Below are 25831 nucleotides of genomic sequence, written 5' to 3' on the forward strand. Positions count from 1 at the left end.
TATAACTGCATCAAATACAACTTCTACCGCAGGAACCGCCTGGAGGAAGACAATCGCAGCATGGGTTAATGCCCTCGTCTTCGGCAGCGTTGTCAAATTTCACGGAAGGGGGCAGGGATTTGCTCACCAATCCAAGGAGCTCATAGAATATATCCCCATCGTATACGGGCTTATCATATACAGACATCGACAATATATTATTTTTGCTATTCTTCGGTGGTTCGGAGAGCTCATAGAATATATCCTCGTCGTATACAGGTGTGTCATACACCGGCATCGAAAATATATTGCTATTACTATTTTTTGACGGTTCATCCGCATCAGATGATGTGAAGACGTCACTGAATAATGGATTGTCCATCGAACGACGCTCCGACGCATTAGACCACATCGGGTTGGATTTTTCCCGACACTCTTGCAGTCGCGCCAATCATCATTGTAGGTCTCGAACCTGTTGTCGTAGATCACCGTTCTCGATGTCGCGCTGGAGGTCTCGAACCTGTTGTCTCAGATCATCGTTCTCGATGTCGCGCAGATCATGTTGTCGTGCAACCTCTTTGTTTGGGAGATCTCTACGTCTCCCACCACGACTGCTGCCACGAGCATCGCCACGTCTGCCGCCATATCTACGTTCAGCCATTGATAATTAACCTGGATCGCGATACCAAATGACGTAAAAAACGTATGGAGAAAACAGACTGAATGGAGAATTAATCAAAGAAACCCTAGTTTCTGTGAAAACCGAAAATAATATTATTATCAAATATTCAAAAGTCTGTCATTTAAGATCAACGGTGAACCATTTATATAGGCAAAGGGAAATCCTAAACTTATGGAAAATAAAACTAAAAGAAAAATAACTAAAAGGAAAATAAGCAAAAAGGAAAACCCAATTTAATAGAAGGAAAAACAATTTCGTCTACTAATTCTACTAACTAGGAAATAAATAAAACCAAAATAATAACTTGCTTAGCCTCCAAGTCATATATTCTATAACTGCATCAAATACAACTTCTACCGCAGGAACCGCCTGGAGGAAGACAATCGCAGCATGGGTTAATCCTCCCGTCAGCATCGGAGATGAGGCTGCGCGGGTGTACCCACCGACGGTGGTGTGGGTACCGACCAGTGAGCAACGTCGACAAGATGTAACCTTGCCATAGATGGGGCGGTGAAATGAGATAGAGGGCGGCGGCGTGACGATTATCCTTATTTGGGTTTGTATTGGAGGAGTGAGTTTTTTTAATGAATAAAGGTTTAATTAATGATAATAAGATTGGATTAATTAGCTTCTTAATCTCAATTAAAATGTCTAATTGTTTCTTAATATAGAAATAACTCCACTACGTAAGAAAATAGAAAAACCACTCGACTACCGTGAAATGGTAGCATTATATGTGAAGCAGAAAGTATAATCTGCGTAGTGCTCCCTTCGTCCGCCATTAGGAATCCCGGTTTACCATTTAATCCGTCTGCCATTAAGAATCTCGGTTCACTTTTATTATAAATAGTAGTTAAACCTTACTTTCTGTTAACTCTTTCCATTTAGATTCTACTCCCTCCATCCCCGTTTAAGAGTAAGATATAGTTATGACACGGGTTTTAAGAAATTGGTGGAGTGTGTAATAAATGAAGTGAGTTAGTGGAAATTGAGTCCCTTTTGACTTTTTGGATGTAAAAGGTGTTTTCTTTGAATTGTAAGTCAAATTCATTAAGTCATTTAAAATTATGGTTATTAAACTCTTACAAATACCAATCATTAAATCAGTTTGATTAATCTTATTTCCCTAAATTAATTAAACCTCTTGCCAACATTAAAAAAATTTGATTAACACTTGCAAATAGAGTACATTCGGCCATCACATCTCAAACAAAAATTAAGGAGGGAAACCAACAACTTTTTCACTAAATCAAACTCCAAAACAAGTAGGGAAACATTACAATCCCATGGAAGGAAAGATCCAAAAGCATTCAAAAGCGAAACTACACCTATAAATATATTCACTCCGCCATTACTATCAAACACTTCAATTCTACTTACCAAAAACAAAGCAAACATATTTATAGCTGAAATACCCTCAGAAAAATCTCATCATAGGGCAATGGAAAAATGGAGCAAGAGATGGAGTAGGAGCAAAATCAAGAGGCAGAGCAAGAGCAAGGGCCGAGGGCCTCTTTGAGTTTGAGCAGCCAAGAAAAAAACCTTATTGTGCAGTTCCTTCAACAGCAATGTCGTGCTGGAGCACTTCCACATGGTTCATTTGAAGAGGCAGCCAAAAAATTCAAAGTGTGTGCAAGGACAGCCAGCCGCTTATGGAAGATAGCCAAGCAGCAAATGGAAAATGGGGAACCTGTTGTAATGACAAGCAAAACATCATGATATAGTAAGCACATAGGTAAACTAATTCTTGATGAAGATAAGTTTAGAAACTTGTCTGTGCTTGAGAGATCATCAATAAGAAAACTTGCTATTAAGATGGAAGTTAGCAAGTCCACAGTTTGTAGATGGGTGAAGGATAATCAGGTGAGACCACATACAAATGCCATAAAGCCAGCACTCACTGAAGCAAACAAAATTGCTAGGATGAGATGGTGCCTTACCCATATTCAACCAACTATAGCTGAAGGTAAACTTCTTTATCATGCAATGCACAACACAGTTCATATAGACGATAAATGGTTCTACATGACAAAGGCTACAGACCGGTACTACCTTTTGCCGGAAGAGGACGAGCCTTACAGGTCTTGTAAGTCAAAAAGATTCATCACTAAAGTGATGTTCATGTGTGTTGTAAGTAGGCCACAATTTAGCAGTGATGGGCAGACCATCTTTGATGGTAAAATAAGCATATTTCCATTCACACAGCAAGTTGCAACCAAAAGGAAGTCAAAGAATAGGCCAAAAGGGACACTAGAGACAAAGCCTATTTCATCATTTAACAAGGAAGCAATGAGAGAATGTCTCCTCTATCAGGTATGTAAATTTTTTTCCTGTCACATTACTATCAAATATTGGTAATGTCATCACTTAGTCATTCATTCATTCATACATCATGCACAGATTATTCTAACAATCAAGGCTAAGTGGCCAACCAATGCAAGCAAGGATATATACATCCAACAAGATAATGCCAAACCCCACCTGAAATCCTCTGACCTAGAATTTGAGGCACTTGCAAGTTCTGATGGTTTTCAATTCCATATAATTAGCCAACCACCCAACTCTCCAGACACTACTGTGTTGGACCTTGGCCTTTTTAGGGCCATACAGTCACTCCAAGATGACAAACTAGCCACCAATATAGATGAATTGTTGGGTAATGTTTGGAGTTCTTTTGAGGAACTCTCACCACAAACTCTGAACAATGTTTTCTTAACATTGCAAAGCTGTTTCAGCAAGATACTAGAAGTCCATGGGGGCAACAACTACAAATCCCCCACTTGAACAAAGACAGGTTGTGTAGGACAGTAGGGCTTCCTACCTCACTTGAAGTTGAAGAGACTCTGGTAAGGGAAAGCTTGGAGTATCTACAACTCCCTGCGAATAATGGGGGTGCCTCATAAGACATATCTAAGGAATGTTTTAGGTTTCTAGATAGGCCACTTGGGTCATGGGTTTACAGTATAAGCATCAAAATAGGTTGGTGTTTAGGATGTAAACTTTTTTTTGGGTTATAGCCTGCATTTTGGGTTAGGGTAACTAGGCTGCATTACAGACACAATTCTATAAGCTGCATTTTGTATGAACACCAGGTGTAAGTGATGTATGTGTGTGTGTTTTGTATAAAACCATCAAAAAAGCTTCATCATATGGCTTAAGCCTCCAAACCTATTATAGGGGTGGCTTTTCAAGCAAGTCACTCAGAAAAACTTCATCACAGAGGAGTATAACACAAATTCAGAGCCAACAAACCATTCAAAGGTCACAAAAATTGCAAATCAGAGCCTCCAAACCATCACAGGGGTGGCAAAATTCACAATAATCCAACCAACAGAGAAAACATGGCTTATCATGCATTTCCCTCAGAAAAACTTCATCATAGAGGAGTATAACACAAATTCAGAGCCAACAAACTATTCAAAGGTCACAAAAATTACAAATCAGAGCCTCAAAACCATCACAGGGGTGGCAAAATTCACAATAATCTAACCAATGCAGAGAAAACATAGCTTACCATGCATTTCCCTTCGAAAAACTTCATCACAGAGGAGTATAACACAAAATCAGAGCCAACAAACCATTCAAAGTCCATAAAAATTGCAAATCAGAGCCTCCAAACCATCAGAGGGACGACAAAATTCACAATAATTCAACCAATGCAGAGAAAACATAGATTATCATGCTTTACCCTCAGAAAAACTTCATTATAGAGGAGCATACAAACCAACATAGCCAAGGAAGAAATCATACTCAACTAATTGAGGGATTAGGTGAGATCCTTGAGACTAGGCAACAAGATCAACAACATTGCTTTTTCATTCTCGGTGTACACCACCTTTGATAAGGACGGTGGTTGAGTTTCAGAGTCATCAAAGGGGTGGGATGGTGGCTGAGTTTCAGAGTCGTCAAAGGGGTGGGACGGTGACTGCGTTTCAGAGTCGTCAAAGGGCGGGACGATGGCTAAGTTTCAGAGTCGTCAAAGTCTTCGCACGGTGGAAGACATTCACGGTCGTGAAAGCCCTCGGACGGTGGAACACATTCAGATCCGTCAAAGTCCTCGCACGGTGGAACACCTTCAGATCTGTCACAACCCTCAGACGGTGGTTGAGTTTCGATCCGTCGAAGACCTCAGACGGTGGAGGAGTTTCAGACCCGTCAACGCCCCCAAACGGTCGTATATTTTCCGATCGGTGGTACCAATCGACCGCTCGTTCGATTTCCCAGCTGTCAATGACCTCCGGTGCTGTTTCAGGGACGATGGTGTCCATAGATTGCAATGAATCAAAATCTGGCGTTGCATCCCATTTGTCGTCCAACAGAATCGAACGGTGATGGATGTAGGCGGAGATAGAGATGAGATAATAGGAGGCGCCGATTAGGGTTTCAATCGGAAGGGATGAGACCAGAGTAAGGAGAGACAGGAGTGAGAAAGTCAAATGAGGGGTGGGCGTTTGGGGGGGGGGGTTGGGGGGCAGGTTATGTTTCATTTTTTTTTGTTTATTTTTATGAAAATAATGATATTTGAGTGTAAATTTGATGAATAATGAGGTCAAATTTTATGTCCACATATGATAAATTCTAAATGGGACTCTTAAACTAGGACGGGCTTAAATGACAAAATAAGACTCTTAAACTGGGACGAAGAGAGTATTATAAAACTAATACTATATAATATAAAAATGAGACTCATATTTCACTATATTTTGCACTCGCTTTCCTTTACATTTCATCAAACTCAAATGAGACTCCTAATGGACGGAGGGAGTAGAGATGCCCAAGGTTTACAATTATGACGGTTAACCGCGAAACCATAACAGGCGATTACGGTTCCAAACTGGAACTGTGAGAATTTTTTCGGACCGAAACCGTCTATTTTAGAATCGTGGTTCAGTTCGAAAATTTCCGAACCGAAACTGTGACCGAACCTCCGATTCAGGGCGGTTTCAAACTGGATCCGAAAAAACCGCCAGAAAATAGTAAAACCGAGCCGGAACTATAAAAAAAACTGTCGGAAACCGACGGTTCAGAACCGAAAAAATTCGTAATAAACCGTAGAAACACTACCAGTTCAGAAGTGAAACCGTAACCGCAAAACACTCTCGCTGTTCGGATTTGATTCGACAATTTTCAAAACCGAAACCGGCGGTTCCGGAACCGTGGGCATATCTAGGAGGGAGTAGTGGAATTTTTTATGAAGCCCTGCCTCGTAAATCAAATCAAATAATCTATCTTCCCAAATTTACAGTTATAATTTCATTCCTGCCCTCGACCTATGGCAGATTCTTCCTCCTCTGCCGATAAGCCATTAGAGTGTCCACTATAAGGCGGACACGCCCAATAGCCCCGCCCCAGTTTTTGTCCATAGCCCCAGTTTTGTTGTCCATAGAGGCCGTTAGGCGGGAGGCACTTCTACCCCCTCTGGCGCTGCGGATAGAGGCCTGTTGTCCCGGGGGCCGTCGTCGCCTAATGTGAGTCGCGGCTGGCTCTTCGACTTGCTCGTCGGACTGCTCGAACTCGTGCGAGCCGCTCCCACTGCTGTATTCCCCGGCAAGGTTGTGCCTTGTGCGCTTCGGCCAGGAGCTGTGCCCACCTCTTGTGCCACGATCGACCTGAATTTCGGACAATCCGCGAGGACAAGATACTTCTCCCACAAGGTGAACTTCGGCGCGCCCGTCTTGTGGTATTGGTCCTCCGATAGGGTCTTCACATCTTCTACGCTTCGGCCACTCTCGGCTTGGCGAAGGTTGTTCTCGTATATGGACGCGAACAGCTTGGTAGCCCGCAGAATCCTACCGAATTTTTTTCGGATCTGTTCTGGGTCACGCTTCTCGGCGCCGTCGGGCTTGAATTCCTCGTATGCCATCATGACGCGCCTCCAAAAGCTCCCCGACTCTTGATCGGTGCCCACCACGGGGTCCGAAGTGATAGAATCCCACGCCTTCGCCACGGCAATGCTCTCGTCTTTGGTGTATGGCTTGCCGCGGCTGGACCCCTCGGCCTGATTAGAGCCACCGCTACCGCCGGCGCCACTGCCCTCGCTACTCGCAATGCCGGGCCAGCTGCCCGAGCGTCCACCGACGTTGCCGGTGCCACGACTGCCGCCTCCACCCCTAGGGCCTCCGCCCCTACCGCCACCAGGGCCCCGACTGCCGCTACCTCCTCGGGTTGGAACGGGCGTTTCCACCCGCGCTGCCGGCGTATCTGGGATGCCGGAACTGAGCAGACCCATCATAGTATCAAATGAGTCTTGATCTGCTTCGGTGATCGAAGATTGGCTGGCTTGGAAAGGGAAACCCGGCCACGGCTGGTGAAACGCGTCTGGGTTGGGTCTGTAATCTCCAAATGCGGAACGACTCAGATTCCGCTGTAAAGGTGGCGGCGTTGGAGAAGACCTCCACGGCTGAGATGGAGGAAGGGGTGGACTCGATGCCCACGGTGGGGGAGATTGATTCCAATTCCAATACTGGGACGGAGTGGTGCCATATCCGGCAAAACCCGATGGGTGTGATGTATTGGTGTCATATCCCGATTCCTGAGAGTCGGGTGAGTCGTCGTCTCCTCGATTCATTTTTTAGAGAGTGGTTGTGTGGATAGTGAGTGGATGGATTTTGTGAAAATGGTGAAAAATAAGTAGGGGGTGTGGTATTTATAGAGGGAGTGTAAAAAAATTTCAAATTCCACGCAACCAGCTAATTCGCCGCGGCTATGTCGTCCACTATAGGCGCGGCTATAGCCCCCCGCCGCGTCCTCGCCCCGCACCCGGCTATCGCGCGTCTGCCGCCTCTCGCCCCCCTCGCCGCGTCCGCCCCCGGGGCGGACAACTTGTCCACTATAATCCGCCGCCCCTCGCCCACCCTCGCGGCTACAGCCGCGTCCACTCCATAGTGGACACTTAGAGTACCCGCAACGCGTGCCGTTGCGGTGCCTTATTTCGTTCCGGAGGAACGGAACCGCGGCAGCACGCGTTGCAGCCGCCCGTGTCGTCGCCATTCCGTGCCGGGTGCCGTTCCCGCGAGACGCGGCACGACACATTCCGCCACGCCGAGGCGACGTGGCGGCCTCCCGCGAGTGGGCGTCGTCACGGTGACGCAATAATTCGATTTTTTTTTAAAAAAATCGAATTTAATAAATTTTTTTTTTGCAACGGTATTGTTACTGTTTTTTTTTGCCATTTTTTATTTATTTATTTAAATTTATTTACTCTATAAATACTCCTATTTCATACTCATTTCACTCACAAACACACATATATTCCTCTCAAATCCTCTCTATTTCCACCCCAATTTTCATATCAAATCAACACTGTTTTTCTTCTCCCAAATTTAATCAAACTAATGGATCCTTTTGAACAAATGCGTCAAATATTGGAACAATCACTTGAAGAAGATCGACGACGGGAGGCGGAAGAAGCCGCACCGCTCCAACGACGCTCCTGTACGTACATCCATCATAACCGGGAGGAAGCCGCCAGTAAACGTGCTCCACCAGTCCGACCTCTTGACCGAAGTTTTGGATGGTAAAGCGCCGGCCATCAACTTCGTCGCCAACAACCGGCTTTATAAAATGGGGTACTATCTCGCCGATGGCATCTACCCGAAGTGGCCTACCTTCGTGAAGACGTCCAGTGGGTCTGCGAACCCAAAGCAGGCTCTTTTTGCGCAGAAGCAGGAGGCCGCTCGCAAGGATGTGAAGAGGGCGTTCGGGGTTCTTCAAGCGCGCTTCAACATCATCAAAGCTCCGGCTCGTACGTGGTTCATGGAGAACATGGTCGACATCATGTATACGTGTATAATCTTGCACAACATGATTGTCCAAGACGAAGGACCCGAGGCGGGAAATTGGTTCGACCCCGAATCCCCCGGAAGCTCAACCGCAAGTAGTCCGCCTCGAAGTGGAGCGCATCCGTCTATACAAGAACGGTTATCTATTCGTGCAAGGACACGCGACTCTAGCGCACACACCCAACTCCAACAGGATCTAATTGAGCACATTTGGGCAAACTTTGACGGATTAAATTATTAAAATTGTGTACTTTTATTTTTTTAGGATTTTAATTGTGTGCTTTTTATTTTTTTAAGTTTAAGTTGTAACTTTGTTTTAATGTTGTGTGTTTTTTAATAAAGTGTGTTTGTTTTTTTATTAAAGTGTGTTTGTTTTAATTGAATTGAGTTGGAAATAAAAATAAAAAATGAAATTGAATGAATAGTAATTTAAGGAACGGTTAAGGAACGGTTAAGGAACGGAGGGTTGCAGGTCGATTCCTTAACTAAGGAACGGAACCTGCAACCCTCCGTTCCTTAACCGTTAAGGAATGGAGTAAAAAAGTACAGTGTTCCCGCAAATAGTAGTTTAAGGAATTGTTTAGGAACGGTATAGGAACAATGTAGTGGATTGCCTTAGAGCCACCAACACCAACCTCCGCCTACCACCTCCGCCTACCACCTCCGCCCGCGGCGCGAGCTCTTCGAGCATGGCCTGCTCCCAATCCCCAAACTGATCTTCACTGACGGCGCCCAGGCCCTATCGCAGCTCAAATCAGCTCTCCTCTCCTCCGATTCCGACCATCGGGTCAATTTAGACACCCTAGCTCGAGTCCTTCAAATTCCAATTGACCAATCGCGCCTCATAATCGAGACAATTTCATCGGTTTCACACGACGAGTCTGATCCATTGCTCAAAGCCGGAATTTCGAAGGAGATCGATGCAATTGGCGCTAATGTGTTTGATTTGCTCATATTTTTGTATATACAGAGTTACAAGAGATTGCTTCCGAAAGTGCATAGGGATTCCGCAGCTGTTGCCGACGTCTGGCCGTCGACCTCGGCTTTCGATGGGTTCCTCTCCGTCCTATTGCCGTTACAGGTGCTAATCCTTGCTAATTTTGGAATGTATTAGGTTTATCCACCGTTGCTTGTAAATGCTTGATGTTGTTGTTTGATAATTTGGTCGCACCGGGGACTGGGAGAAGGAAAGGAGAGGGGAGCGCCGCGGTTTTCAAACTATAGGTATGAATGCAACTGTATTCGGAGGTTTTCAAACTATAGGTATGAATGCAACTGTATTCGGAACTACCGATTTTTTGTAAGTTTTAAGTAGGATCACTTGTTGAAACCACTAATTAGCACTTGTAGGTAGACTTATTTGACCAGTGCTTGCAATTTTTGAACCTAAATTGGGATTACTATTTACGGCTACTGTTTTTGGATGAAATGCAATGGTTGCCATCTTGTATGAGTGTAAAAGTAATGATGGGTGGTTGTTATCGACTGCAGTTGGTGCGCAGCAACAGTCGTAGGTTTATGCCATCTCAAGCTGATGAAGAGGTCCATCAGCTGTCCTATTTGCATAAGCACATTGGCAATATTCTCTCTCTTTTGGCAGATTCCAGTGAAGGGGAAGGTGATGACTCTCTGGTATGTGAATTTCGTTGTTGTGTTCTGCCATTATGTAGACTGTAGAGTCGAGTTCTTTACATATGTAGTTGGTGAATGCTTCTATGTTGTGAGAACCAGTTTTCCACTCTCTTTTCTGGTTGTGTATATCTTTTCAAATTTCTTTGGTGTCATGTGGTTTGAAATTGAAATGCAACTCCTGATTTCTGTTGAAATGCTGAGTAATCTTTAATTCTCACTGGTAGGTCTTGTCCATGGATAATTTGAGCATCTTGGGTTTCTGATGTACTTCGGGGAGAAGGGAATTGCTAAAGTCCCTTTGAGCCTAAGTACTCCTTTTTTCGCAAATTCAGATCCTGACATGCCCGCTGCTCCTGTTCCTGCATCAAAGTTCTCGACTGGCTTCTCCAAAGTATATCCTCAACGCAGGAGCATATTGCTGATAGAGTTTCCCCAAAGGAAAATGGGCCCAGTAGTTCTGATCAGGATGTTCAAATGGCTGATGTTGGCACTACGTTAAAACCGTCGAGCAGTACAAGAGGTCCAAGTTTCATTGAGGGGGTCTCCAAATCGTCATGTGTTAAACAAGCATCTGATCTTAAGGGTACATCTGTAAAGGTGATTTTTTTTGTCAATTTCAACTCGCTAACCCTCCATGATCTTACTTGTCTATTGTGATGCATTAGCAAAACCAATCTTGTCTTAAGTTGTTTAAGTATAGAACTGCAGATTATGTACAGACTAATACACTAATGACGAGCATATAGTTTGAGTATAAAGTGCAGTATGATGTCACCTGAATTGTGCTTGTCCCTATTAAATAGATAGTGATTTAGCTCTTTCCTTAATTAGCATGAGATGGAATTTGAATTGTAACTTCTATTTATAATTGATTTTTTTTTGTTTCTTTCTACCTATTCTGCATTCCTCTTGACCTTGGATATGAAAAGAAGCAAAGAAAAATACATTTCTGTTAAAGTAGTCTTGCCTTCATGCTGAGGCTTGAGCCAAAGATTTATTATGAGCGAAATTGCGAAAATCACTTTTCATGTGACTTAGTATGTGAAACCCTGATTGTGCAAGCAATGTTTTGGTATGACATTTTTTACTCCCATGTGTTGTGAAAATTTATTCAAGAGCTTACCTCTTTGTGCTTGCTTTGTTTGTGACTTTGTTCAGGTTGTCAAATGTCATGAATCAGTTATTTACATTTTGGCGCCACTCAAATATGCAACAGTTTATGGATGCTCTGATGCAACTATTGTCATTGGGGCCGTTGGCAAGGTATTCACGAATTTGTGTGTTCAGATGATATATGGCTTGGAATAATGTTACCGCTAAAGGCTATCTTGTCAATTTAATTGAATTAAATGCAATTAAATCATGGCCAACTATACATATGTACTATGATTGCTGAATTCAGTGTATGATGTGATATCTTTAGTATGATGCATTACATGGTGGTGTAAAAAGGTGATTCTCTTACAGGCCATTAGGGTTGAACACTGTGAACGTGTTCATCTGATTACTGCAGCAAGACGTATCTGCATATGAAACTGTCGAGAATGTGTATTCTTCTTGGGGGTTAATCAGCAACCTCTCATTCTTGGTGACAATCATAAATTGCAGGTTAGTTTCATTTTAACTTGGTCTGCCGAGTCGAATCTTTATGCTGAGATTATATCATGCTTCAAATATTGGTTGGTCATGAGCTACACTAAACTACACACGCAATTATGTGGATTGAAACAAGTTTGGATCCCTTACCATAAAAAGAGTTCTTGGAGTAATATTTTCCGTTAAATAGAGTGTTGGTTACAGGAATCCTCTGATTTTAATATTCAATAGGTGGCTACATATTATATTCTACTCCCAACTGGGGAAGCACGTGAATCTAGTTGGTGTAGACCCAAACATCAACAGGTGGGATGAATCCATTACACTTGGAGCAGTTGATCCACATGACTCATTATCACATCCTGCTGGTGTGTCGGATGCGCAAGCTGAATCTGCTACACGCTTGGACCCTGATCAATTTATCGACCTTGTGGTACGTGCCCATATGGTGGACTATCTAGGTGACCAAATATTGTTGAAGGGCGCAATACTCTAGTCCGCATATCAGAATGCGGAATGCTATCTATAGGAATTAGTATTACCATTTGCCTGTTGTGGTTCTTACATGTTGGTCTTCAGTCCTTTTCATTTCGTGTTAATTTCTGACACATGCTAATATCTTCTTGTCATCCTCAGATTCCAAATTGGTTGGAAGGCGATCAATCTGGTTCCACAAAAGATAACCCTTTTCCTTTACCTGAAATATACCTTGCATCTAAGCAGAAAAACGTATGTTCATGTAATTTTATGTCATCTGGGCATTTATTGATATCGTGTTGATCATATGTTTTGTTGAACATGCAGGCCAAAAGCTTGGAAGAAGTAAAGCAAATATTGAAAGAATCTCAACTTGAGGAGAATAGGAAACGGGAACTGTCAAGTGCTCTCCATTCATGTTTCAAGGACTGGTTATATGGTAATGTCTGGTTATATGTTGAATGCTTGCACAAAGATATTCGTCTTTTTCTTCAATATTTCATCCCTACATCTTGATATAGCCGAGTGCATTTTTCCTCCAAGAACTATTCTTTTCGTAATAGCAATAGTTGGCATCATAATGTTCAAAGGTTTAGGTTTTTTCGAAATAGATAATCTCTACACTAATTACAAATTTGCATTTTGAGTTGAGAGCCATTAAAATAAAGGGCTATTGGCACCTAATATCATGGAACTTTTAAAAAGTTGGGTTTTTTCCACGAATTTTGAAATTGACAAATAATATCACAAACGTTACTATGAGTTTGTTATTTCTTACCAGTGAAAAAATTCTGGCTATATTAATAAATTGAAGAACAACTTTGGAGGGTGTATCTCAAGAAAAACTATTCTCAAAGATTGAAAATCTTGAAACTCTCGAAGTTGTTATTGAGAAATTACGAAAAAAAATCCGTATCGTGATATTATTTGCCGGAATTTTTTCATTGGTGAGAAATAATAAACTCGAGGTAAAGTTCATGATATTATTTGTCAATTTCAAAGTTCATGGGAAAAAACCAACTTTTTGAAAGTTCTATGATTTTAGGTGCCAATATCCCTAAAATAAATTATGACGTTTAGTATTTTTGTATCTTTGGTTACACTATTGAACTAGACCTAAAATGTCATCAAAATCGTAAACATGATTGAATACGATGATTAAGAAGATTGAACTTAACCAAAACCTAAACATATAAAGCTCAACTTAATTACATAAATGCAAAATTGATTCACAACAAATAATTCTCGAATTGGATGACCAAGTATTTTAGTCCAAAAAAGCACAACAAAACGAACAAATCAATGTCTCAATAAACACAATCATGAGAAAAACACACAAGGAAACAAGGCTCAAAATGACTAAATCATGTGGTTGCCGAAAGAATCATAGCTACTGGAAGGCTCGAACTCGTGGCGCGGTCCGTCGCCTGGCTGAGCCAACCCTCGGTCCATACTGGTAGGGTCAGGGGGCATCATCTCATGGAGAGAGTGATCACCTCTGAAATCCCAGGAGGGGTATGGACCGATCAGGTCGACCTCGGCTGCACCATTGGTGGCAAGAAAACTGCTGACTCCAAGATCCAAGACTTGGCTTCTCGAGCCCCACGGCTCGTTTGACAGAAGAGAGAGAGCACTGGTGGAGTCGGAGATCCCGTTGAAACAGTCCTCTGCGGAGGCGTAACTAGACCTTGTTGAGGAGCCTTGCAGGAGAGAAGCTGCTTGTGAGCTCATCTGCCACGGAAGCTGGAAGTTTCCTGTGCTCGTGGATGAGTCCGGCCACAGATCTCTCCCACCGAATGCTGAGTAGGTGCCCAAGTCCGTCTCCGGACCTCCGGTTAACACTGAAGGAGAGAGGCTTGCATAGCGCGATGATGGTAAAGGGCCCGGAGGTGGCTTCCTCCTGCGCTCGTTGTGGCCAGCAAGGCGCCTCCGGCAACTCCTTTTCCCTTGGTCGAATTCGGGCAGTTGATGGAACCTGAGAAAGCCAAAAAAAATGTTTAGTATAGGGTGTTTAATATCTACACAAAGTAAGGCCAGAGACTAGTTCACCATGAAGCTTATAACTAACACTAACAACGAATCCTAACCAAAATAGTTATCCATTGAACTACATAATTTCCATTTCAAGATTACATATTTTTTAGTTCTCCCATGAATCCACAGAATAAAAATCAAAGTCCCACAAAATCATAGCCAATAATGCCCAGACAAAGAAAATGAAGATGGAGAGCCACATCACAACAAAAATAACATGAGTCCTAAAGCAAATGATGCACAATCACAATCACATCCCCAACTCTTTCAAAAGCAGCAAACAGAATCAATTATTAGAACAGACAACATAATCTTATCTCTGACAAAAGCAAGATTATGAATTACATGTGTCTCTCTCACACCACATAATCAAAAAAATTGAATCTTGAAAAAAGACAAAACATCTGAAACCTGCTGCACTGCTGGCAAAACCTTTGCTCAAGGCCAGCAACAATCACCATTGGCGACTTTGAGTGCATACCACAAACTTTATGCCTGCAATAATAAGCCTTAGAACCACTCAGATCTACTAAACACCCCTCCACCTGGCACCTAGGCGGCTGCACCACCGCAGTCCTCCCCTTCTTGGCCGGGGAGGCATTCATGGAGCCAGCCTCACCACCACCTGATGAAGAAGAGGAGGATGAGCCCTTTTCCATTTTCTTGAAGGCTACACCTCTATCATCATATATCATGCATCAAGATGAATAAAGATTGGATTTTTATTTATTGGGAAAACAGTTGAGGAGGAATTGGAAAAGGGGGTCAGGAATACAGTAGTTTTCTTGGAAATATTCAAAGCAGAAGTATTGATTTTTCTTGAAATGGGAGTGTGTGTGGAGTCATGTAGGTGGTGGCAGCTTGGAGAGTGTGAAACAGAGAAGCAGTGTTTTGTTTCTCTCTCTCTCTCTCAGCCTCTGCAGAAAATAATTGAGAAGAAAAGAACTAAGAGAGCTTCATGGGGTTTTTGATTGGTTTTTAGACTTCTCTTTTTTTGAACAATAACTCATCTGTCGTTTTTTTTTCTTGTAGCCTTCATTCTGCTATCTCTCTCTCTCTCTCTCTCTCTCTCTCTCTCTCTATTTAAAGACTACATTCAACCAGCTCTTTCTTCTCTGTAATCTGTTGTTTCTGAGGTCTACCTTAAGCTTCATTTATTGTTATGGGTGAATTCTTACTCATTTCAGGCACTGAGCAAACCAGGATGACTCTTTGTGTTTGAACAAGCACTTTCCTTGAACTAAAATATTTTGATAATTAATTAAGTTCTTCGTATTTGACCCGCCCGAATTTTAATAAATGTAATAAAAAATAAATTGAAAAAGTTAATGGTACATGAGTCCTATATTTATATAATAAAATAATGTGAATTAGAATTAGTTAGTGAAATGTGAGGCTCACTACTAAAAATGATAAAAGTGAAATGTGACAAATTTTTAGGAACGAACGAAAATGAAAATAAGTGACAAATTTTCAGGGATGGAGGGAGTATTTGATTATACGTGTTTGGCTATATGTTTGTTAAGTAGATTTGAATTTAAGGGAGGGAGGGAGTATTTGATAGATTTGAATTTAAGGGAGGGAGGGAGTATTTGATTATATGTGCATACGTGTTTGGCTGTATGTTTGTTAGGCCATCCGCAATGGGGTGGACGATGGCACGCCCGATGGCGCGCATCGTCCGCCCCATTGCGGGTGCGTGACATAGGCCGCGGACGATCGTCGCGCCCTATACTAAGGGCGTGGAGTATAGCGCGGACGATGCCCATCGTCCGCCCCATTGCGGCCTACGCGGACGATGGCCGCGGACGATAGGCCATCGTCCTCGCCATCGTCCGGCCCACTGTGGGCTACGTGGACGATGGCACGCGGTTTCCTTTTTTTATAAATAGAGTTCATTTGTAATTTCATTTCACGATTTCACTTTCGAAACTTATTACACTTATATAATTACTACGAAATGGATTCAAGTCCCAATAGTCCTATGTTTAGCGGAGAGGCGCGTTGGCCGGGTACAGAACCCGGCGAATATCGTTCGTTCGACGGCGACACCCAGTACGATCCCGATTTTAGTACGGAATCGTACGGGTTGTCTGACATGGAGCCGTCTCCAAACCGACCAAGCATTCCCTCCCGCCGTGACGCCGCAACGGCCGATCCCGAACCCGCCGCGACTGCTTCCGCCCCAGCCAAAAAGAAGTGGAACCGGCAGCGGGCGCAGAAGTTGCCGCCTCCCGGAAATTGCGATGAGTACGCCCTCGGCCGTACGAACTACACCGACGACGAAACCCTCATTTTGGCCCGGTGTTGGGTAGATATATCGGAAGACCCGATTTTCGCGAACAACCAGAGGCAGGTCGCGTACTAGGAGCGCATCGCCGGCCTCTACAATGAGGCCAAGCCGCCGACCGCGTACAAGCGCAAACGTGAGCAACTCCGCAAGCACTGGGATCAAGTGAAGAAGCAAGTGAACTTGTACGCGGCGGAGTTCGAGAAGTTCACGCGGGCACAGGGGAGCGGCGAGAGCTTGAGCGACGTGCGTGCTAAAGCGCTGTTGTCGTACCGGTCGATGTACGCTGACTTCAAGCACGAGGCCATCTGGACGCTCTTGAGGGACAATCAGAAGTTCCAATGTGGAATTCTGCACACTGGTGCGCCGAAGAGGACGAAGACCACCGAAGCTGGTGATTACACTAGCAGCGGCAGCGGCAATCACCCGGTGGACCTCAACCGGATGTACGTGGATGAAGGGAGTTCCGGCACACCGGTGTCCTCCCGGCGTCAAGGCTGCGAAGGCCAAAGGGAAGGCGGCCGCGACCTCATCCTCGACCGCTGCTAACCCATCTCTGTTCCCGGAAACGCTCCCGACCCAGACGGCCACCGCGTTTGAGTCGTTGGCAACAGCGTCGATGGCGAGGACGTTATTGCAGACGCACAAGGCCCTCAAGAAGTGTACCGACCCCGACGAAGCCGAATATCTCCGGGTGTTAATCGATGAGCTGCGTCGGAAGTTGGGAATTGCACCGACTTAGTTGTTTTTTTTGTAAGTTGAATGGTGTAACTTTTTTTTATTAATGCGTCGCCATTTGTTATTTAGACGTTTTTTATTTACTCATTACTTGTTATTTGAAAACATTTAAATTAATTAAACAAAACAATAAAATGATGATGTGGCGCGCCTTAGGGCGCCCCACTCCAGGTGGGGGGGAAGGAGGATAAAACTGATGACGTGGCGTGCCTTAGGGCGCCCCACTGCTGATGTCCTTAAGTAGATTTGAATTTAAAATAAAGTAGACATAAAAGTGTTTTTATTTTTAGTAATTGGTCATTTTGGTTGGGACAAATCAAAAAGGGAAGTGGAGAATTTTTAATTAGACAGAGGGAGTATGTAAAAATGGTTACAATATTTATATTTGTTTGAATTTTAATGGTTGAAATATATTTCATATAGTATTTGACTATTTAAAATCTAATGATAAATTTATTACATGACGGTCGCAATATAATGCTAACTAGTAATTTTTAATACATAACTAAGAAATAATTCAATAAACTTATATCGTTGTTTTGATATTTTTAATACTCGTTCTTAGTTCTATATTGAAAATTAGTTATTTTTTTACCACATCCCTATTATAAGAACATCTAACCACAACAAAGTCCACATGTGCCACATCCCAACCACAGTTCGGCTCACGTGATGTGGGCTCTATAGTAAAAAAAAAAGTGAAAAATAAAAATAGAAATTAAGGAGAAAGAACAAACAAACTACGAAATTAAAAATTTCAACTTCTGAACAATTAAAAATTGTGCCAGAATGAAATGCGACTCCTAATGGTGGACGGATGGAGTATATTTTTATTGAATTAATATTGCTATTTTGATATTTTCATTTTGCCGATAATAAAGCGAAGTCAGTCACATGTGTCTCATCTAATAAATTTGAAATTACGATCCAACCTGTAATACTTTGAGAATCAATTATGGTTACATAACTTAACTTTTTTCATAATCACCGTTATTTTTTGTACTAACGTAATGATACACATAAATACAAAGCGAACATAAATACTCCCTTCATCAAAAGAAAATGCACTTTGTGTTCGCCAGTCGGCACAGATTTTAATGCAAAATTGATAAAGTAAGAGAGAGGTAGAAAGAAAAGTAATTAAAGTATTGTTAATGGAGAATGGATCCCACGTTATTAGGGATAAAAGAGTTTCCAAAGTTAGAAAGTGCATATTTTTGTGGGATGGACTAAAATGAAAAGAGTGCATATTCTTGTGGGACGGAGGGAGTATTTAATATTTTTCCACTTATTAAAATAAGATCACTAATGACTTCCATTCTTAATTCGTGCTTATTCGAATCCAAATGTATAATACTTCCTTCGTCCTATAAAAATAATGACACTTTACTTTTTCGTCAGTCTAATAAAAATAGTACTATCACATTTTCATTTATAGAAAGTTCTCCCAAACTCATTACTCATATGCATCAATATATTTACAACTTATAACACTAGGGCTCACAATTAAACACTAATAATAATGTGGGTCCCACAATCCAATAAATAATACTTTTAGGACCAATTACGGTTCCATAATTTAACTTTTAGCATAATCACCGTTATTTTTTGTACTAACGTAATGATATGCGTAAATACATAAACATTTAATACTTCTTTCCACTTATTAAAATAAGATCGCTAATGAATACCATTCTTATTTTGTGCTAGTTCGAATCCAAACATATAATACTCCCTCCGTCCTAAAAAAATAAGGACACTTCCTTTTTCGTCAGTCTTATAAAAATAGTACTATCACATTTTCATTTATAGAAAGTTCTCCCAAACTCATTACTCATATGTATCAATTTATTTGTAACTTATAACACTATGACCCACAATTAAACACTAATAATAATGTGGGTCCCATAATCCAACAAGTAATACTTTTCTAATCACCGTTATTTTTTGTACTAACGTAATGATATGCGTAAATACAAACACGAACATAAACATTTAATACTTCTTTCCACTTATTAAAATAAGATCGCTAATGACGTCCATTCTTATTTCGTGCTGATTCGAATTCAAACATATAATACTCCCTCCATCCTATAAAAATAAGGACACTTTTTATTTTCGCGAGTCCCATAAAAATACTCCACATTTCCATTTATAGAAAGTTCTCCCAAACTCATATATATATATATATATATATATATATATATATTAATTTATTTATAACTTATACCACTAGAGTCCACAATTAAACACTAATAATAATGTGCATGAGTCTCATTATCCACTAAGACTATTTTAACTATTATTTTCTTCATCTCTCTTACCTTACCAATTATTCATTAATTGCCATACTGTTGTATATGGCTTTATTTTTTTTGGGACAAAGAAAATAGTAAAAATGAAAATAAAAGGAACAGTTGGAAATGACAAAAGTGAACATTTGCTGAGATACATATTTTCTAGAAGTTTTATACATTGGCTAATAGTAAGATACATATTTCTATTAGTTTGAATTATGGTTTTATAAACTCTACTAGAACACTCTTTATTATTGCAAGGTGATAACTAATTCATTTTGCAATTATCAAATGAAATACTAAGAAATAAAATAATTTCACAGCAAAATATGTGTATTTATGTATATAAACTATTTATTCATATATGGGGGGACAATTGGGCCTTCTAAACATGGCAAGTTGAAAAGAAGATTTAAAATCTAAGTTGCACTCTATTGGAGTTGGTCATGTAGCAATCATTAATCAAGATCCTTCTTTATATTTCTTGGGTACAACTCCCTTTTGAAGTCTCAAATGTTGCCCATATTAGAAAAGAAATTTGTTATACTAATAATCAAGCTGATTGATAAAGTAAGCAATGAGAGAATTTATTTGGTATGCAGCATTTGGATACCTTAAAAGAAGAGAAAGTACTTTATTATTCTTAAAAACTTTTTTTCTTAGATAATCTGTAGTTTCAGATTCTAGATGCTGGAAAGATCAGAATGTGGCAAATATTACTAAATTAAAGGAGCTAAAAAGAGAAACAAATAATTACTGTACATAGTAAATAATTTGCAGACTGTAGGAAAAATATTAACTACTGTCAGATATAATTGATGTGGCCTTTAAGGTGAAAAAATTATACTGAAACCTCACTAGAATAACTGAGCTTCTCAAATATAATTATAGTAAATAATTTAATAATATAAAGCTAAGAAATAATACTAACAACATATCAGATATAATATTTCACGAAATTGTACTTTAAATAATATCCAATTTTTCGAACTTACAGGACTAAATTTGCATTTGACCATGTAAGTAGACCAAAATGTACCTAAAATAGCAAACATTGTAGAAATAATTGTTAAATATATACTCCCTAGGTCTCACAAGAATATGCACTCTTTTATTTTTAATTCGTCCCACAAGAATATGAATTTTCTAATTTTTAGAATCTTTTTTTTTATTATCTGTGAGGTGAGACTCATTCTCCACTAAGGGCGTGTTTGATTGGTACGATAGCCATAGATATAGCCTGCTATCTAGGTTCTATGTAGTTTTTGGTTGGTATGATATCTATATCTCTAAGCCCGAAAAAAGTGAAAAGCCCGTCTCGGCCCGGTGGACTATCCAGAAATTTGGTAATACACTATCTCACAAAAAAACCTCCGATAATAAGCTTTTTGTCCATGATAGTCTTAACTACCCTCCTTTCTCTCTCTGCAACATTCTTCTCTCACCCACTCTCACTTCCACTTTCTCTCTCTTCTGCAACTCAATTTACCATATCTCTCTTCTGTAATTCCCTCTTCCTCTCACCCTCTCTCTACCTTATCAAGAAGACCACAGTGCTTCCATCCAGTAGCGGAACCAGCTAAGGCCAAGCCCCTCCAGCAGGGGCTTAGCCGGTGCCGTCGACCATTTTCATAAAGAGGAGTCGAAGCGGTGGAGAATGGGCAGAACGAGAAAATGGGGCAAGAGAGAGGGAGGGAGGGAGAAAGAGAGAGTTAGGAGTGGGAAATGAGACAAATTGCATAATGGATTTTGGGTATACAGTATACTGTTGGAACTTGGGAATTGGGATTCATTTCATTAGATATTTAATACTCCTACTAAATATCGTGAGTCATTTAATTTTATGCAATTTTTGTAGTAATATTTTATTAAATATATTAAGATGTATATAAGTAAGCTTTAATTATGTGCCTTAAGAATAATCAAATCAATTTTGCTGTAATTAATAATAATATTTACCAATCAATCGTGAGTCATTTAATTTATTTAAATAATCAATTATATAATTAAAGTAATTAAAAAATAGATATTTAAGATGTATAAAAGAAATTGAATATAAAAGGGTAATTTTGTCCTTACAATTTTATATCTACAAAACTAATTTGTGTATCAAACAACATTTTAAAAAGACTATCTTGAGACTATCTTATTTTCGGCCCGAAAACACTATCTCTATCTAGTTTTCTTGCACTATACTCTCATACCAATCAATCGCACCCTAACAATACATAAATTATTTTTTCTTTCTACCTCTTTCTTACTTTATCAATTGTGTATTAAAATGGCCAACCAAAAATGCATACTCTTGTTGGACGGAGGGAGTATGTATTATGTTTATATTATTAAAAAATAATTTTGTACTTATGTTATTGTCTGAGATTGGAGAGATATTGGATTCTTGTATGATGCTACTCGTTTAAAGATTTTCTATCATTTTAGGAGAAAGCAAAGCGCTCAGTTTCAATTTAAAATAAAGAAATTGAGGAAAAGTAGTTATTATTGCATATTTTTTGCCACTATTGAAGGCTGTGTAGACAGATGTGTTATTTTTTCATGACTGTGAATTTGTATTAGTTTGTTGTTAATGACAGTATATGAAAAATATTTGACATATAATTGTCCATCTAAATGTAGCATAGCACAATCTTAGGAGGCATGAAGGATTTTCAAGTAATTAATAACCTAGGAAAATAGGGTCCCTCAATTATTAAATTTTCTTGTTATAAAGATGTGAGTCATGTGACCATATGACAGAGAGAGCTCCAAGTCCAAAGATGCCAAGTATTTATATCAATGTTCTAAAACATACAACATTGATGGGTTTGAACATGTATTTTTATTCAAATTCTATTAAGTTATACAACATATAATATTGATGGGTTTTAAGATATATTTTTAATCAAATTCTCAAGATCCATACTTCCAAAATGAATGTGTGGGTTGAGTATACAAAATTTAAAAAGTGAGTATGAAAAAGTGTAGAAAACTTATTAGGGATTGCCATTTTATTTTGCACCATAAACAATTTATGCTATATATCATTGAGCCTTTTCAACCATAATAATCGTACCAGTCAAAATCAATTCCCATCTTTGACAATTCTATTGTTGTTATTATTGTTCCTCGACTGGATGACTTGAGTTTAACGTAGAATTAATAAAATAGGAGAGAAAAAAATGATTAAAATATTGTTAATTTTAATGTGGATGAATAAGAGAGGGAAAAAACAGAAAAGAGAGTGGAGAAAAAAATAAAAAATGGTGAGTTACACTATAAAAAATAGAAAAAAGTATTGGTAAGTAACTCCATCGATTGTAAGATATTAACAATCACCCCTATCAAATAAAAATATTTATTAAAGCATTTAAAATATAAATATATTTTAAGTATTGTGATGTCCAAGATTGGGATTTCAGGCCATAATAAGAGCTTAAGTAGCCCAAATGTTTTGGATTGAGTTGAAATTTAAATTTAAATTCAAATGCACTCACAATATTTCATCTTATATCTCAACAATGCAAACCTCCCAAACCAATTAATCTTTCACAAATCCAACAATCAGAAAACTATCTTTACAACTTGATAAATTAGTCAATCTCCCTAGATGCAACCCTAGACTTATTTAGTTTACCAATAGATTTCAAATTCTAACAATTCATGACAACAAAAAAAAACATCTTTAGAAACTGGCCTAAAAATGAGTTATTCAAGTGCATATTAAAGCTTCACTATATCCATCACCAAGCATCAGCTCTGCTCATATGTCTAAACCAGCAAACAAACAAGCATAGAACGTGGCAAAATGAGCGGCAAATTTTGAATTTTACCTCAATCGTGATGCTCGCGTCCACTTGTTCATCAAATTTTGAATTTTACCTCAATCGTGATGCTCGCGTCCACTTGTTCATCGTTGTCTGAAAACACAAGTCACCTCCTGTGTCTCCATGACATACCTGACTGATATTTAAGCTGAAACCGCGGATATAATAGTATCATGAGAGCAAGATTAAATCAAAATGGGATCAAATATATCAAAATGGGATCAAATATAAACACAAAAATTGTTATATCTCTTTTGCATTAACAAAAACAATTGATTCCAAGGCATTAGCAAAACACATGAACTCAAAAACAAATATTGGGAAGGCCCTGTCATCCGAGAAAGAAGGCTCCATTCCACCTCTCGATATGCCAATACAAAATTTATTTGCATTCGACACCAACTTCAGCAGCCCGTCTAGGCTTGTTCTTCCTTCTGCTCCCGTGTTGTCTATAGCCAACGGGCTTGATTAGGACAGTATCATTACTTTTGGCTTCCTCCTCCTTTACTAATTCATCGCTTTCTTTAGTCTGTGAGGGCCTCTTCCTCTTCCTGCCATTCTCTATAGCAGCTTGGTTCTTGCTGCTTTTGCTCAACGCAAAAATTTTCGCCTCCTCACCATCTTCGTCTTCTTCCTCATTCTTCTCAACTTCGTCCACCTCCTCAAAGTCGTCTTTCATTGGTTTTTGCGGCCTCCCTCTTCTCCTCACGGGCAGCTTCTCATCCTCACCGCTGCCAGTGTCATCACGAGCAGCAAGTGCAGATTGTTTCTTCCCTTTTCCTCTCCCTCTACCCATTCTTGAAATCAGCAATTCGAGCAAAATTACGATAGTTCTGCAACAAATAAAATGGATACACATGACTTCAAAAGCACACCTTTTCATAGAAAACAAGATAAAGTTATCCAAGAAACAATCAAAAAAGTAAACAATTCTGCAGAGAAGTAAAGAAACAAAATAAATCTAGAGCTAGGTAAATTCAAATTAAATCTTTTCTATATCATCCACTGAGAAATTCAAGAAACCAGACCCATTAATCTTGCGTACAGATTTAGCATACATCACATATATCTACTTAGCACAAAATACAGCAAACAACAAAATGAGCTTCAAATCCCAGAAAAGTTTAAGCTTGCAAATAACCTTAGTGAATCCAATAAAAGCAAATCTAATTCATGTAAATACTACAACTTGGAAGCTCAAGAAACCACTTTTTTCTTGAAAACTAAACAGCAAAAATAGACACTGGATCATTGTATACAGAAGCAACAGACTATGATCAAAATCATTACTTTACATTAAAATTAAAGAGACTTACATACCAAATGAAGCTGTCTCAATAAGAAAGAATACCCATCTGCAACCTAAATAAAAGAAACAATTTTCAAGAAAAACAAACTGCACCAATTAGAAACCCAATAAAAAGATAAGATTTTGAACCTGCATGAATAGTTTCAACGGTAAAAGGGAAACAAAAAGATGAAGTCTTGGTATGCTGTGAGTGAGAATTAGATGAAAAACTGATCTGAAACAGGGAGAGAGAGAGAAAGCCCAGATCAAATAAACAGCAGAAACCGATTAGAGATTCACAAAATGGACTCAGATTTGGAAAAAAGATTGGATTTTTTTATCCAGATTTCAAAGGCTGAAGGTAGCAGCCAACAAGCTAAGGGAGGCCAAGAGACTCTGCTGAGAGAGAGAGAGAGAGAGAGAGAGTGAAGAAAATTTGTGTAGTTAAGTGGGAAGTGGGGAAAACATCAAAAGATATTTATTTAATTTGATGGGTTGTTTGGGAAGTTTGGGTAAATTATAATTGAAGGTCAAATAACTATTGCAGACGAAAAAATCGAAAATAAAACTAGTAATAGTAAATTCAAAAGAAATGCGAACGATCCCTCGAGAATTGCATGTTTGAATTGGATTGACTGTAATATTTTCTTCTCTACCCTATCTTATATCCAAAATAAAATGAAATAGAGAAAAAAAACTGTATAATGGAGTAGTATAAAAGATTGCGCAATTTTTTAAAAATGAGAAAAATAGAAAATTGAATGGCCATTATTTGTTTATGTCTCCTCTCCTGTACGACAAAATGTAGACATAGTCCACTTGTTACACGTATATACAGTTTTTAAAATTAGAGAGAGATCTATTAAAATATGGAGTAGTACAATATTCAGTTAAAAAAACCTAAATCATGTAAATATTTCACAAGTTGGGAATTCTCTCCCTCAAAAAAATTACACGTATAAATTAACAAACCAAAATCTGTCTATGTTTAATTTATAGCACTTAAAATTCTAAAGAATAGTACTTATTAAATGAACTCATTCGGTTAATTATTTTGGTTTAGAGTGTTGATTTGTTGAATAAACATTTGAAAATATTTGATTTTGCCATTAGTTTTCGTTTGATTTTGTGTTTTTAAGAATTTGTTAGAATAGTACATATTCACAGTTAAAATAGTTTAATACTGTCACAAGTAGTAGTAGTAGTACTAGAATTT

The 25831-nt window shown here is 39.5% G+C and overlaps 2 protein-coding genes and 1 pseudogene across 6 annotated transcripts; 1 reads left to right on the forward strand and 2 right to left on the reverse strand.

Moving 5' to 3' along the window:
• Positions 1–2476: 2476 nt before the first annotated feature.
• On the forward strand, positions 2477–12667 carry LOC121766777 (annotated as a pseudogene).
• A 708-nt stretch (positions 12668–13375) lies between these two features.
• LOC121769159 (squamosa promoter-binding-like protein 17) lies at positions 13376–15414 on the reverse strand. Its single transcript, XM_042165869.1, has 2 exons — positions 14593–15414; positions 13376–14122 (listed from the first exon to the last, which is right to left on the reverse strand). The coding sequence occupies exons 1-2, from the start codon at positions 14874–14876 to the stop codon at positions 13507–13509; spliced, it is 900 nt and encodes a 299-aa protein (XP_042021803.1). The 5' UTR covers positions 14877–15414; the 3' UTR covers positions 13376–13506.
• An 8098-nt stretch (positions 15415–23512) lies between these two features.
• Positions 23513–25074, reverse strand: LOC121769160. 5 transcript variants are annotated; one of them, XM_042165871.1, is made up of 3 exons: positions 24766–25073; positions 24648–24689; positions 23513–24160 (listed from the first exon to the last, which is right to left on the reverse strand). In XM_042165871.1, the coding sequence occupies exon 3, from the start codon at positions 24121–24123 to the stop codon at positions 23710–23712; it is 414 nt and encodes a 137-aa protein (XP_042021805.1). In that variant the 5' UTR covers positions 24124–24160; positions 24648–24689; positions 24766–25073; the 3' UTR covers positions 23513–23709. The 5 variants fall into 5 exon arrangements, with proteins under 5 accessions (XP_042021805.1, XP_042021808.1, XP_042021809.1 ...); XM_042165874.1 differs by having other exon boundaries at positions 24644–24689; XM_042165875.1 differs by lacking the exon at positions 24648–24689 and having other exon boundaries at positions 24766–25074.
• Between the last annotated feature and the right edge of the window lie 757 nt (positions 25075–25831).

The sequence above is a fragment of the Salvia splendens genome, chromosome 15 (assembly GCF_004379255.2).
Source record: "Salvia splendens isolate huo1 chromosome 15, SspV2, whole genome shotgun sequence".
Lineage (NCBI taxonomy): Eukaryota > Viridiplantae > Streptophyta > Magnoliopsida > Lamiales > Lamiaceae > Salvia > Salvia splendens.